At 35.5% G+C, this 15762-nt stretch overlaps 1 protein-coding gene across 1 annotated transcript in view; it reads right to left on the reverse strand.

The window, feature by feature from the left end:
* Positions 1-812: 812 nt before the first annotated feature.
* Positions 813-15762, reverse strand: part of SLC38A11 (solute carrier family 38 member 11) — a 58209-nt gene continuing 43259 nt past the window's right edge. Inside the window, 3 exon segments of the mRNA XM_017889527.1 lie at positions 813-3315; positions 12412-12543; positions 15389-15501. Of these exon segments, the coding sequence (XP_017745016.1) occupies positions 3022-3315; positions 12412-12543; positions 15389-15501 (539 nt within the window). The 3' untranslated portion in view covers positions 813-3021.

Here is a 15762-nt window from a genome sequence, read left to right on the forward strand (position 1 = left end):
ACTCATTGATTCATGCTTGGGCCACTCTTGGACAACCCGACAACACTTGCTCCAGTCAATAGCCACCCCTAATTAAAAGACAGGGTATAATTCCTTTCCTAAGCAAGGCTACAGCACATAAACCAGGAGGAGACCTGTTCTGTTCAATAAATATATCTTTAATTAAGTAGATGTATATAGTATGACTTCAGCAGAGGACTAACTGAAAACTTCTTAGTTTGGTAAAATGGATGCAGTCTCCGTTTAAGAAAGACAAGAGGCAACAATTATTGTTTGGCGTCACTGGAAATAGTCCAGGCAAGGCAGTTTACCTGTTCTCCCATCCAAGTATTAACCAGGCCAGACCATGCTCAGCTTCCAAGATCAGATGAGATCTGGTGTGTTCAGGGTGGTATGGTCATAGACAGTTTACCCATTCTGATATTTGAAGATGGTTCAAGTTAGTGTTGATAATAAAGACTCTATAATAAGTGAACAATGACTCAATTTCTAAATTACACAGATGCTATCCAACTTATATCCTTAAAGGAAGTGTATTGCTAGATTTTCTCATTTGTGTGTAAAGATATGGTTCCTGCCTACCACCACCTTTTGAAAGTTAAGAAGCACTTTATACATTTAAGTGTAGTGACAGCTTCAAAAACTGGTTTAAAACCTTCAAGTTGCTTTGTTAGGGGCAACAAGTGGCAGGGATGGAAAGATTTTCAGGGGAATCTCTTATTGAACTGAGGCAGAAAATAGATGGGGGGTGGGGTTCTTGTAGTTATGCATGGTGGCAAAATAAGCATACAAGTATTCTTGCAAAATAAATGTGAGTTCCCAGGATTTATTCAATTATAATTGGAAAGATGTCGGTAATCCATGCAGCTAATAACTGGGTCATAAGCAGTCTTGTTCTACAGTTGATTAAAAACAAACAAACCAATACATATTTATTAGGTACTAATGCTGCGCTCCCTTCCTACCAGGAGCTTTCATCTACTTGAAGAGTATGAAGCAACACTGAAGTACAAGATAAGAGATGGTTACGTGCTAAATTATGTTATCCTTGACATACTTTTCTTTGTACATGTTTAGAGATCTCATCCCTCATGACTTTATTTAATAACTATGTAGGTCAGTGTTTGTCAGTCTGGAGCAATGTAAGGACAGACTGTGGCAAAACTTGCTTACATTTCCTCATTTCTTACATGGAATGAAAGCATTTTTATTATACTTTACCTAAACACGTACCAATCTAAAAACAGGCACAAACTGCTTATACTATGACCCTTAACTATAAAAAACAAATTTATAAGTTAAATACAGAAAAGTTACTCAACAGAATTTAAATTAATTTAGTGGCAAGGATAATATTTTATTGAAAAAACAAATCACCACTAAAACCCTGAGCATGGTTCTACCTGCTAAAATGCATCCTCCTTTGTGTTCAATAGGCCTTTCTCACTATGAGTCACACAATGACTCAGCTCTTGCCACTTTATTCAAACTACTATGAACCTACCCTTTACACACTTCCTGTAGGTTTTTTGCATTTGATTTGTATGAACTTATCATATATGTATTAACTCTGCTTGTGATAGTTTCTTGTTATTGGGTAACAATTAATATAGTACCACAGATGGAAAACCTGGTTGGAATACAAATGAAATGGAAATCTTAGGTGATACTCTATATAAGGAAGTCATCCAGATGGCCCCAAATTTTCATGTTACTTTTTAAAGACTGTCATAGATACAAAGACACAAAATCCTCATTAAAAAATCATTTTAAAATCCTCGGTAAACTGAGGGCATCTGTGGTGGGCACAGCTGTGTGTCCCAGATACCCCTGTAAGGAAGCATGTAGTGACCAAGCTATCAGTAGACCACCTCCAGCTCTCAGTTCCTTTAGGGTTTGCTCTGCTGCAAAAAGCTGCCTAGCCCAAGAACTCACCCTTCTCCAGATGCTCACATTCAATGACTGATGGAGGCAGCAGTATCAAAACCGGGTTATTACCCCCGAAGAGGGACAACTCTGATGGGTCATGTACGCACCAGCTTCCCTGTGGAGTTGGCTGAGGTCAGCCTGCCTTGCAGTTCTACCTCTCCCTACCAATCCTGCTTTCCCCTCTCTCCCATTACTTATGATAAACTCCATCTCACTATCTGCTCCCAAAGACCCAGTCAACAAGAGCTCCCAGAAATCTCTCTGAGGAACCCCCAGTGGACTGAGAAAGCTTCTTCGGTAGCCCTGATTCTTCTTACACGTTTCTAGTTTCAAAGTTCAGCTTCCCATTGTATATTCCTGACAGCACTGAAAATTCAACAGGTCCATATCACCAGTCTCTTAGGTTCTCGCCACAGAAAACTTTTTTTTTTTTTTTCTGTTTTAGAATGGCGCTACCGTTGTATTCCCACAGCAGCAGAGGATGGGAGGTGATTTTGATCCTTCACTCACCTTGCTCCTCACAGCCAGTTTATGATTCAGGCTTCCTCACAAGGAGAGGTCTGTGCTCATTTCTCCAGGGACCCACTTCCCTTTGAATAAGGGATGCTGCTGAAACGATAATGGAGTTCTCTTTGCTCTTGGATATGTCTTCATTTCAATAGTTTTGGGTTTCCCTTCTCTTCAGTTCCACAGATTTTTAAGGACAAATAAAATGCCCCCCCTCCCCGACTAAAAGACATCTACACAAAATTCCAACCCACAATCACCTACTTATTTTGGAACACAATATACTGGTTTGCATATTAAATAAAAGGGGGATGGCAGAAAATGCTAAAGGCTTCACTCTCCCTTCTTCAATCAGCATTAGTGTAGTGCAGTCATTAGAACAAAACACTTATTTTGTTCCAGTTAAAGGTGAAATACATTCAATTTTTCTTTTCTTTATCTTTGATATTGCACTAAAGAGTCATGAAAGCCAAGTCTTGAAAAATGCCAAAATACTAATTTTATATAATATAAATACAGACTAAAACATGTAAATGTTATGTTTTAAAGTCTATGAAAACATACATATTTTTTTAAGCAGTCAACTCATTGAAAGATACTAATATTTACAATAGAAAGTTGTGTTGTCTGCTGAATATGAGACTCTGAGGTATTTGTGAGCGAGAAATTGTCAGGAAAGCAGTAGAACATTTCCTGCCCGTGGGTGCAGTCTTGAGGATTTGTAATAGCCATGACGAATCCAAAAACCATCACTGCAGCACCAATGGGAAGCATGACATAAGACATAATCTTATCGGAGTGTGTCCTTGGTTCTTCAGACAGTTTCAGATAACAGGCTGATGGAATGATAAAAATGAGGGGAGTTGCACAGAGCACACCCTGCATGTTGAAAACAAGAAACAAGATAATGTGACTAGATGGAAACATTCTTCGGACAGCTTTGAAAAGCATTTACAAAATGTGTTTTTCATGCACATGTTAAACATGTGATGGGTTCAGATGAATCAAACAAAGGAAGGAAAAATAATTCTAAGAAACACTTAGAAATAGGTGTTGCCTTTTCCACTGGCATATTTACAAATGAAAATAATGAAATAGTATAACAGTTTATCAGACTTAAGAAAATATTGTCAGAAAATAATATAGAAAATAAAGCAGATAATAGGACTGACTTCTGGCACTCTTGAAATTTCCTGTATTTTCAGTTCATCGTATTTCCTTATATTCTTCATTAAAACTACTGTGTATCCACTATGCCCTTCAAACATGAATGGTCTATTTGTCATTTGTGTATAAGAGGGAAATTTTGGGAAACTGAATAGGGGCCACGATGTCTTTCTTCTTTACCTGAGCTTGTATGGAAATTGTGCCTATCTGTGTGAGAAAGAAAAACCATAACCCTAAGGCATTTAATGTGAAATAGCATTTCTAAATGCTCTTTCAAATAAAACTAAGCACATTAATTACTGAGAAAGTTGACAGCAGAGCTAAATGACTATAACTCATTCACCCTTGCCCGCATTAGCTAGGAATAAACCCAACCTAAGGAGGAATGTCAGATTTAAAACAATGAGTGGTAGAATTGTCTATTATAAAAAATACCAACAGCTATTGATATCAAAGGAAGAGACTTTCCCCTTGAGTAGGCCTAATTCGCAATAGAAACTTAGCAAATAATATAAATGTTAACATTTAATACATTTTAGGTAATATGTTTTTCTAATTATGTTAAATTTTACTTATAGTATATTTAACAATGTAACATACATTAAAATTTTATGACCAATATTCTCTTAAACCATAAAACATGTTTTTTAAAAATAAATTCTATTGTGTATCTTTGAGGTTTATAACGTGATGTCATAGAATACATACAGATAGTAAAATGGTTATTGTATTGAACTAACATATCTATCATATCACATAATTATTTCTTTGGTGATGAGAGCAGCTAATATCTACTTATTTAACAAAAGTCCCAAATATAATACAATTTTATAAATTATAGCCCTCTTATTGTACATTAAATCTGTAGACTTGTTAATCCTACATATCTGCTACTTTGAATTCTTTGACCTACCTCTCTACATTTCCTCCTTTTGTTTCCTGCCCCTAGTAATCACAGTTTTAATCTTTTATCTCTAACTCTATATATTAGATATTTAAAAAAATATTCCATACATAAGAGAGATCATGTAATATTTTGCTTTATGTGTCCAGCTTATTTCACTTAACGTTCTTCAGGTCTATCCATGTTGAGGCTAATGGCAGGATCTCCTTTTTCAAGGCTGAATAATATTTCATGTTACAGACAGATCTATATGACATTCTCTGTATCCATTGATACATCAATGAACACTGAAGTTGTTTCCATCTCTTCACTATTGTGAATAATGCTTCAATGAATGTGGGAGTATAGATATCTTTATGAGGTGGTGATTTCATTTTTTTTGAGTATATACCCATAATAGAGATTCCTGGGTCATATGGTGGTTCTATTTTTAATTTCTTTAGGAACCTCTATTCTATTTCCCATATTGAATATTCCAATGTACATTCCCACCAGCAACGTACTAGGGTTCCCTTTTCTCCACACTTCTGTCAACATTTGTTATTTCTGTTCTTTTTGATTATAGCCATCCTAAAGGTTATGAAGTGATATCATCTAGTGGTTTTAATTTGTGTTTTCCTGATGATTAATGATGTTGAGCACTTTTTCATATACCTGTTGGCCATTTTCATGTCTTCTTTGGAGAAATATCTGCTAAGGTCCTTTGCCCATTTTTTAATCCAGTTAATCATTTTTCTGCTATGGAGTTATTAGAATTATTTGTAACTTTTTTATAGTAACCCTTTATCAGTTAGATGATTTGCAAATATTTTTTTCCCAATTTGTATGTTGTCTTTTCATTTGTTGTTGTTGTTGTTGCTGTTTTTTCACTGCAGAGGTCTTTTAGTTTGATGTAGTCCTATTTATTTATTTTTGGTTTTATAGTCTGAGCTTTTAGTGTGATATTCAAAAAAATCATTTCCAAGGCTAATATCAAGGAGATTTTACCCTATGTTCTCTTCTAGGAATTTTATAGTTTCAGGCCTTACATTAAGGTATCTTATCCATTTTGAATTGATTTTTGTGTATAGTGTAAGATCAGGGTCCGATTTCACTCTTTTGTATTTGGAAATCCATTTTTCCCAGCATCATTATTGAAGACTATCCTTTCCCCATTGTGTCCTCTTGGTGCCCTTGTAGAAAATTAGTTGACCCTATATGTTTGGATTTATTTCTTGGCTCTCTTTTATGTTCCATCAGTCTATATTTGTGTTTTTATGCCAGTACCATACTGTTTTGATTACTGCAGCTTTGTAATATCATTTGAAATCAGGAAGTGTGATGCCTTCAACTTTATTTCTCCTTTCAATACAGATTGTTTTTTCTATTTCTGTGAAGAATGCCATTAGAATTTTGATAGGAATTATGTTGAATTTGTATATTGTTTTGGGTACTATGGCCATTTTAACAATATTAATTCCATTCACAGGATATCTTTCCATTTATTTATATATTCCATTTATTTGTGTCTTTTCCAATTTCCTTCATCAAGATTTTATAGTTTTCAGTATACAAATTTTTCACCTCTTTGGTTAGATTTATTCCAGAATATTTTTTGATACTATCATAAATGACATTGTTTTCTTGATTTCTTTTCAGCTAGGTTACTATTTGTGTATAAAATGCTACTGATTTTTGTATGTTGGTTTTGTATCCTGCAACTTTACTGAATTAATCAGTTCTAACGCTATTTTTGGAACCTTTGGGATTTTCTACATATAGGATTATGTCATCTGCAAATAGAAATAATTTTACTTCTTCTTTTCCAATTTGGAAGCCTTTTATTTCTTTTTCTTGTCTGATTGCTCTTGCTAGTACTTCCAGTACTATGTTGAAGAGAAGTGGTGAGAGTGGGTATCCTTACCTTTTACTGGGTCTTAGTAGAAAAGCCTTCAGTTGTTCCCTATTAATTATGATGTTAGCTGTGGGTTTTTCATAAATAGCCTTTATTATGTTGAGGACTTTTCTTTAAACTGCTAAAAGAGTTTCTATCAAGAAATGATGCTAAACTTTGTCAAATTCTTTTCCTGCATCAGTTGAGATAATCACGTATTTTTTGTTTTCTCTCTCTCTCTTTTTTCTTTTTTTAAATTTTTTATTTTATTTTATTTTTTGAGACAGGATCTCACTCTGTTGCCTAGGCTAGAGTGCACTAGCATGATCACAGTTCAGCCTTGACCTCCCAAGCTCAAGCAATCCTCCCACCTCAGCATCCTGAGTTGCTGAGACTACAGGCACATGCTACCATGCCTGGCTAATTTTTTTGCAGAGACGAGGTCTCACTATGTTGCCCCAGCTTGTCTCGAACTCCTGAACTCAAGTGATCCTCTTGTCTTAGCCTCCCAAAGTGCTGGGATTACAGGTGTGAGCCACCGCACCAATCTGATCATGTGGTTTTTAGTTTTCATTCCCTTAATATGGCATTTCACCAATGTTGTTCTCTGAAATAATAAAATGTAAGTTTTTAATATATAAAATCAATAACAAATGTGATATTACTTTACAACTAAATGCAAGTTTTCATAAACTATGTTTTTCTAAATTTAAAAGTTAATTTGTAAGCATATACAAAAGTAGAAAGAAATAGTATAATGAAACCCTATGCAACTATCACCTATGGTTTAAAAGCTTTTTGACACATTATTTTGGTAAATTTTCTCCAGGGAAAATAACAGCAAAGTGAATTTGAAGTTGGATGATGTAAAATTATAAATTGTACCTTAAAAATAGCTTTAAAATAACTATATTCTCACACCAGTTAATAAAATTGCTGTGTGTTTTATACAAAGCAGTCTCTCCATACCAGAAATATTATGACTATGATCCCAATTATACAACTTTTGAATTTTACAAAACAAAAGTATCCAGAGAAAGAGTAGTAGGGACCACACTGCATGGAAAATATTCCCAAAGTAAGAGACATAAGAATGAGAAAATACTAAAAAATACCAAAATCATGTTCTAATTTAGAATATATGGAAAATATACTTTTGCCATTCATAGCACTTGAATACAAATTAATATCTACATAGGTACACAAAAAATAAACAATTAATTGTTATATGACTAGAATGAAATGTATTATGGATTCCATAGATTCTATCATAATATTTGGAATTAACAGTGCTTTTTAAGTTATGAAAGATACTGTAACACTTGGTCTGTATTTATAACAAAAAGTATTACCCTCTGATTTCTTTAAAATAACAATTTATGAAAACAACAAAAAGTAATTCAAATACAAATATGTGTATGTGTGTGTGTCTGTGTATGTGTGTGTGTGTGTTGTAGTCTCCTCTTTGTAGGCACAAACATGTGGCTAATTCATCTGGAACTGTAGATTGTGAAAGTACTATCAGAATGAAAACTGCCCCCAGCTTCTGCCAAGAAGCTGTCATCAGTCAGCCTTTTGGTACTCTTCCAAACTTAACTTGCTGGGCAGTGCGAAGCAATGGGTGTTCTGTTTGTTATAATTCTTAAGTGTTGAGAAAGTAGCAATTAGAGGAAAGACTATATAGCTCATATTTCTACTAGAAGGATTCCAGTTGAGTATCTTGTTTAGATACCAGCTACTTTCTTGATATTTAAAAACTCAGTCTTACTAAAGGTTGTTGCTAGAAGTCAAGATCAGGAGTAAAACGATAGTGTGGTTGCATCTGATCTATTCCCTACGAACTAGTCCAGATTATTTGCTCTATTTAATTAGACTTGCTTAGGGATACACCACTGGCTTTGGAATAATTTTTGAAATTGCTTGACAGGATGTAAAATCATAACTGCTTATTAAAAAGACAATAAAATATAGTCTAATTTATAAACGCGGGACAATACTTATTAATTGATAACAACACTATGGATGTCAGGGCATTTTGCAGTTTGCTGGAGAGAAAGGACAGAAGCTATTGAAAATTTTTATTGCCAGTACAGATTGAAAAAGTGTCTGAATGTTCCTACCTGAATAGACATTTCTCAAATGATGCAAGGAAGCTGGAAACTAAATAAAATAATGCTTATACGTCTTTTAAATTTCTACTTTATAATCAATCTAAACTCATGAAATTCACTCCAATACTTCAAAAAGAAACTCTCTCTTGCTCAGGAAGTCTTTGGCAATTGGGACTATGGCTTGCTCACCCCAAAGACTGTATTTCTCTATCTGGGCCATTGCTGGCATTTGGCTTGCTTTCTTCCTTCCACTGTAAACCACACATAAGGCTTGTTGAGCTGGTTACGCTGGCCACAGGCACCAGCTGCTTCATTTTCTCTCTTTGTACTGCTGCAAGTAGAAACCCATAGGGCCCAATTACTGCAGATGCCTCTTTTCTCCAATAGCAACATTAGTGCTAAGATGCTGGATTCTTGTTACCAAGAATAGTGCTTATATTTATTTGATTTGCTTCTACAATGAAACCTTTAAAACTTAGTGTGTTTGCTTTGGAAAAATATTTCATTGTTGTCTACTGCCATGCAAACAAGAAAAAAAAGGAAAACAAAGTTCTATTTTTTTAATTTAATAACTAATATACCTCAATTCATTTTATTCTATATTATTTGGTGATACTAAATAGTAGCATTTCCTTACTTTGCAAGACCTGATTCATCTCATCTGTGAAGCTCATTAAAAAAGAATTTTACACAATTTAAAATCTTATGCTTAGGAAATCTCAGAGTAGTGTAATGGTTTAAAATGTGAGCTTTAGGGTCCAAATGCCTGTGTTCAAATCTGAATTTTTTTACTTTTAACTAGTATGACCTCAGACTATTTAATCATGCAGTGCCTTAGTTTCTTCATCTGTCAACTTAATATAGATAAAAGGAGATGATACTGCAAAGCACCTGGTACAGAGTAAGTACTCAATACATGGTAGCTCACATTATTATTATTATTCATTTTTTATTTTTTAAGATGGAGTATTGCTCTGTTACCCAGGCTGGAGTGCAGTGGCGCAATCTTGGCTCACTGCAACCTCTGCCTCCTGGGTTCAAGCAATTCTCCTGTCTTAGCCTCCCAAGTGGCTGGGACTACCGGCATGTGCCACCACACCCAGCTAATTTTTATTTATTTTATTTTTTATTTTTTAGTAGAGACAGGATTTCACCATGTTGACCAGGCAGGTCTTGAACTCCTGACCTCAGGTGATCCGCCTGCCTCAGCTTCTCAAAGTGCTAGGATTACAGGCATGAGCCACTGCGCCCTGTCCACATTATTATTATGAAGTGGAGCACAGCATGCTTTAAGTTATTTCTAAAGTGTTGCATGATCCAGCATGTATTAGTTACTAACAAACATGATGCTTGATTTGGCTCTATTAGACATTGTAAGTATCCACACAAAAAAGAGTTGAGTAAAGATGTGAATATGTTCTTATGCACACCAAAAGACATACTGACGTGGAAAACACTTATTCTCAGGTGGTCTGAGAATGGAGATCCTAGAGTTTATTAATTCTTACAAAGTGCTTTAAAACTAGTGTAATTGTCTTGGGCTATCAGGTCATAACAGACAATTTGGCACTCTAATTTTTAATGTGTGTCTATATAATCAGGTTTTAAAAACATCTAAAGATCTAGCCTTTGGCCTATGCAAAATTGGGAAGAAGGTAAAAGTTACCTTTGACACTTGCTTACTTTCCTATGAGCTTTCCTTCCACTGTTGGTAGAATAGATAATTACCATTCTCCTGAGGTTTTGGAAACTGCTTACTCCTCACTTCCCATTTACAAGAAAGTCCCCAGTAGGGTCCCTGACTGAATTCCTTCCTGTCTTTGTATGGAATTTCAAATCAAAATGGCATCTGGATGACATAGTAACTTGGGCATTGACAATAACACCTTCACCTATGCCTCAATTCTCAATGAAATGAGTAAATGATGACTTGGGATCCCATCTGTACAGGTTTGCCCTCCCTGTGGTGCATGACCAATAAATGCTAACCGGTGGGTGATTCTGATGAGAAATTCTGTAAGGATTGAGAAGATTAGCCACTTTGTAGTGGTAGAACAACTTCCATTCCTATCTTAGCAAATGGTATAATTATTCTAGTTCCACAAAATAAAACCAAGATGTCATTCTGCTCCCGTCTTCCCAATGGAATCTGTGTCACCAAATTGTGCCAATCTTTTCTCAAAAATGTGTTTTGGGAATCCATTCGCTTCCCTCTGTCTTCTTCTTCTTTTCTTTTCTTTTCTTTTTTTTTTTTTTTTTGAGACAGGGTCTCACTCTGTTGCCCAGGCTGAAGTGCAGTGGTGCCATTGCAGCTCACTGAAACCTCTACCTCCTGGGCTCAAGCAATCCTCTCACCTCAGCCTCTCAGGTAGCTGGGACTACAGGCACGTGCCACCAAACACAGCTAATTTTTTGTAGAGATGGGGTTTCACTATGTTGCCCAGGCTGGTCTCCAACTCCTGGGCTCAAGCAATCCATCCACTTTGGCCTCCAAAAATGCTGAGATTACAGTGTGAGCCACCGTTCCCAGCCTCCTCTGTCTTCATCACCTATATTGCAGTTGAACTTTTATGTTTATTTGTGAGAATGCATAGATCCTTTCTTAACACATTCATCCTTATATTCTATTGTGTGGCACATAGTAATTAATAAATACTTGATCAGTGAATAAAGGAATTAGAAGTTGCACTGGATCTGGCTGGGCGCAGTGGCTCAAGCTTGTAATCCCAGCACGTTGGGAGGCCGAGACGGGCGGATCATGAGGTCAGGAGATCAAAACCATCCTGGCTAATATGGTGAAACCCCGTCTCTACTAAAAAATACAAAAAAAACTAGCCGGGCGAGGTGGTGGGCACACGTAGTCCCAGCTACTTGGGAGGCTGAGGCAGGAGAATGGCGTAAACCCGGGAGGCGGAGCTTGCAGTGAGCTGAGATCGGGCCACAGCACTCCAGCCTGGGCAACAGAGCGAGACTCCGTCTCAAAAAAAAAAAAAAAAAAAAGAAGTTGCACTGGATCTTAAAGTCTTTGTAAAATGTAGACAGAAATGAAAGAAAATAATTGTTATAGGAAATAAAAGCAGATAAGACAAAGAATAATGGAAAGAATTGATATGGCTTATTCACAGGCCAAAAAATAAGACTGACTAGAGCTGAGCATAGATTTTTGGGAAGTAAATGGGAAATAGTTTTACACAGAAGACAAGATTGTAGAAGCAACAGAATTTATACTTGCTCTGGTAGGAAAATGCCAATAAACTGAAAGCAGAACTTAAATATAGGATAGTTGAAACACAGCTGAGATTAATTCAACTGTGATATTATGAGGACTTCTATTTGGATGATGGCAGTGCAGACTATAAAAGAAAGGTCTGGAGAGAGAAAATATTTAAATAAAAGAAATTGTGTCATAGCAAGTGAATGGATATAACTTGAATCCTTTCATATTTTCATAAATTTCACTAGATATATTATTTTCAGCTAAGAAAAGTCCATATCACCTTAATTTATGGCTATTTTTAGTAACATTTATGTGTTGTAGTAAATGAGATATACAAAAATAAACTCTAAACCAGGGTTTCTCAACCTCAGCACTATTGACATTTTGGATCAGATAATTCTTTGCTGTGAGAGGCCTGCACATTGTGGGATGTATATCCCTGGCCCCTGCCCACTCGAGGCCAATAGCACTGCCTACCCAGTTGTGACAACCTCATAGGTCACTAAACAACCACTGCTTTAAAACTATATAGTTCCATAAAGTGCACAGAATCATCATTGAAAATATTTACTATTACAAACATATTTTCATTCCACTTCAAAAGTGATACTTTTGTTAAGGAAAATAAATCTTATGTTAAATGTAATCATTGTCTTTTACAGAGAATTTTAGAGTGAAGGGGTAAATCTTTGAATGTACTCACATTGAGTTCTAAAACTATCCCAAGGCAATCAATCAGCAATGACACAAGCGTGGCTACAGTGATGACCATCACTGTTACAACAATGTGGAAAACCGACGAAAGATTCCCACCAAAAAACACATTGGCAATTACCTGCCGAATAAACAGATTATTTTGAGAGGGACTTTTAAAGGCATGAAGGATTTGTAGAGGGAGTATTTCACAATGGTCTTTAGGAATGTATAAAATACTACCAACAAGGCTATTAATCAAATCTCAAGTCACTAGAAATGTTCTATCTTTTCCAAAGCACTTACATATAGACACACATATCAATAACAAGTATTCTTTGTTGAACTATTAGTCAGTGGATTATATTACAGACCTATAGTGTGGCATACCGATGTTTCAGTACATGTATCTTTCAAGTATAAGAGAGACTTTGGAAAGTTATCTTATTCTTCTTTCTTGAGTCCAACAGGTTACTACTAAAACAAACTAAACATGCTATTTAGATTATTTGCAGGGCCTCTAAGAAATAGCTGTCACATTTCCCTTATTAATACTGGATGTGTAATATCCTTTACTAACAGGAAATTAATTCTGTATAAACTAATTCCTATTTGTTACAATTTAAGTCTATTTTATCTTGCCTTTTCTCAACAAAAATGGGAAAGAGTTCATCACCATTTTTCATGACTACTCAGATCAGGAAAGCAATAAAACATTACCGACTTAATGTGTCCCATACTGTGATATGGTTTGCACAGATAAAATGTCAGGGAAATGATTCCTATTCTCAGGAATTAATTCTTGGAGGCATACAACCAAACTTAAAAAAGCAAGTAGAGATCAATTTATAACAGGACAAAAAAGATCAAAGAGAATTTAGGGCTAGAAGGAGCTTTAGGTATCTAGAGCTGTCTCCTTAGAGTAATCTCCTTTACAGCATCCCTGAAATATGCTTGACCTACCTTGGCTTGAGGTAGGGCTTGAAACATGCACAGGATTTGGAGCAGAATTACAGGCCGAGACAAGAGCATGAAAAAGAGCAAAGAGGTAAGAACAGGAACAATACCTATGGAGGATAAAGAGAAGATAGTCTGAATAAGTAGTGACCCTGTGCAAAAGAACAGTGAGACAAGAGTTGGAAATGACAGAAGTTCAGATACTGAGGTATCATAAAGAAGCCATCTCTCTAAGCAGTGCTGCCTGGATATGCAACATCTCCCATGTGTCACATACCACCATGACTTTGTTAATAACTTTATGGTGATATTAATAACATAAGTTGTAATGTCTCTCCAAATATTATCTTATTTAAGATCCGTTCTTACAGATGCCTCTATGATATCCTTGTGAGAGTGAAAAAATCACTTAGTGAGGCAGCTAGTAAGAGATATTTATTAAGGGTACACAGCCTTTTTAGTGCTTTTATGAATTGAAACAGTTTGATTATATTTTTGTCAGTCGTACATTTGTGTGTGTACATGTGTGTGCATGCAGAATAAAGAGCAAGAGAAGGGAAAGTTATAGACACCATTCCTCTGCTGAGTATTTGCTGCTGTGGCAGAGATCTTGATTCAGTTCTGTCTTCCTGCCACAGCAGCTGGAAAGCAAACTCAAGTTTCAAGTACTAAAGACAGAAGTTGTGCAGGTGAAGTGACTCAGCCCGTCTGTAGGGAGTTTACCAGCAACCATGTGAGAATGCATCATCTGTTCTTACTTGTTGATCTAGAGATCAGATTTGAACCTACGTACTGGGCAGAAGCTAAAATAATACCATTTCCTGAATCTAACAATAGCTAGTAAAGTTTCAAAAGGCTCTTAAATTTAAAACAAAATTAGTTCAGTCTATTTCTCCTTTATAGTCAAGGTAGAGAACTGGCCTGTGAGTTGCACATGTGTGAGGGAGAGAAGTACTAGTTGTAAAGGACATACACAGTGCTGAACATTTCCCTCTTCTGTTTCCCTGTGCAGTCAGTTCCTTATCACTGGGACTGACTTAAAGTAAGCCCTGGCTTGCCTCAAGAAGCCTGCTGATTACTTGGTGTATTTAAAGTTCTGTAGATATTTCACTTCTCTCATTAGACCCTTTCACATGGTGCACTGTGTAAATAGCCTCTAGGAACAGATCCTAAATCTGAGCCCTTTTCAGTGTGGTCCCTGAAAGACCCACTGTGAAGCCAGATCACGTTTTACTGCTCACTGGTAGAGTGGATTTTCAGCTGACAGCATAAGGGATTCCTGATGGCCATTTTATCTAATTTACACCAAATAATGAATTCTCTTTCAGAAAATATTTCTCTACAAATCCAAGTGGAATATATAACACAATTTAGAGATGACTTTGACAATATATGTATATGTAAATAATATCCTATATATTTATATTATTATTTTATGTTATGTATAGTTGTAAATATATACATCTACATGTATAAATACATAAATAAAATATATCTATAAAACTAAAAGTTTCAGTTGAACTTTGGTTCTCCAGGGAATATATTTTAGTTTTTAAAAAATAACAAAACCAGTTAGAATCTGTAGATTCTACAGTGCCTTTAATACATGTTGACTGATAAAACATCTAATCAAAAGACAGTTTTGTAAAACATGTTTTAAATATTGGTACTTAATTTCTTTGTAAGAATGCCTTAAAAGCAACAAGTTTAGTTTGGCTGTTGCTAAAGGTTGGCAGTCACTTTGGAATGCAGTTGTATAAATATTTGTGCTCATGGTAATATAAGCCAACTCCACCAAACCTAATTTTCAAACCCAACTTTTGAAAAATTGTCTTGTAAACATCTGAATATAAATTCATCTTTAAACTACATAAATGACTACATTTTATAGTCAAAAAAGAAAATTTTATGAATTACACCATTTGTCATGCCCTTGGGAATTTGCCAAACTGTATTATTTATAAATCTTCCTAAATTAAATGTGGCAGAGAGATCACCTGGGTAAAGCGTTGGGAAGGAACCGTGCTTACCTCTCTCGTCACAAAGCATTCCATAGGGTATGTCAAAATGACAGTGACTCCATAACAAAATCTTCCAAATGTTACCAGGTCATCATTTCTGCAGTAATTTTCAAATAAGTCTCCTAGATAATAATATAAAATAAGTTCATTTACTAGATACTAAATGTTTGAGATAACTATTTAATAAATGAAATATTAGATATTACAGTCATGCATCACCTAATGGCCCACATATATGATTACAATGCTGTATGTTTACTGTATTTTTTCCATGTTTAGATACATAAATACTTTCCATTCTGTTACAGTTGCCTACATAATTCAGTACAGAAACATGCTGTACAAGTTTATAACCTAGGAGCAATAAGCTATACCATATAGCC

The sequence above is a fragment of the Rhinopithecus bieti genome, unplaced genomic scaffold (assembly GCF_001698545.2).
Source record: "Rhinopithecus bieti isolate Rb0 unplaced genomic scaffold, ASM169854v2 scaffold_19603, whole genome shotgun sequence".
NCBI classification, from domain to species: Eukaryota; Metazoa; Chordata; class Mammalia; order Primates; family Cercopithecidae; genus Rhinopithecus; species Rhinopithecus bieti.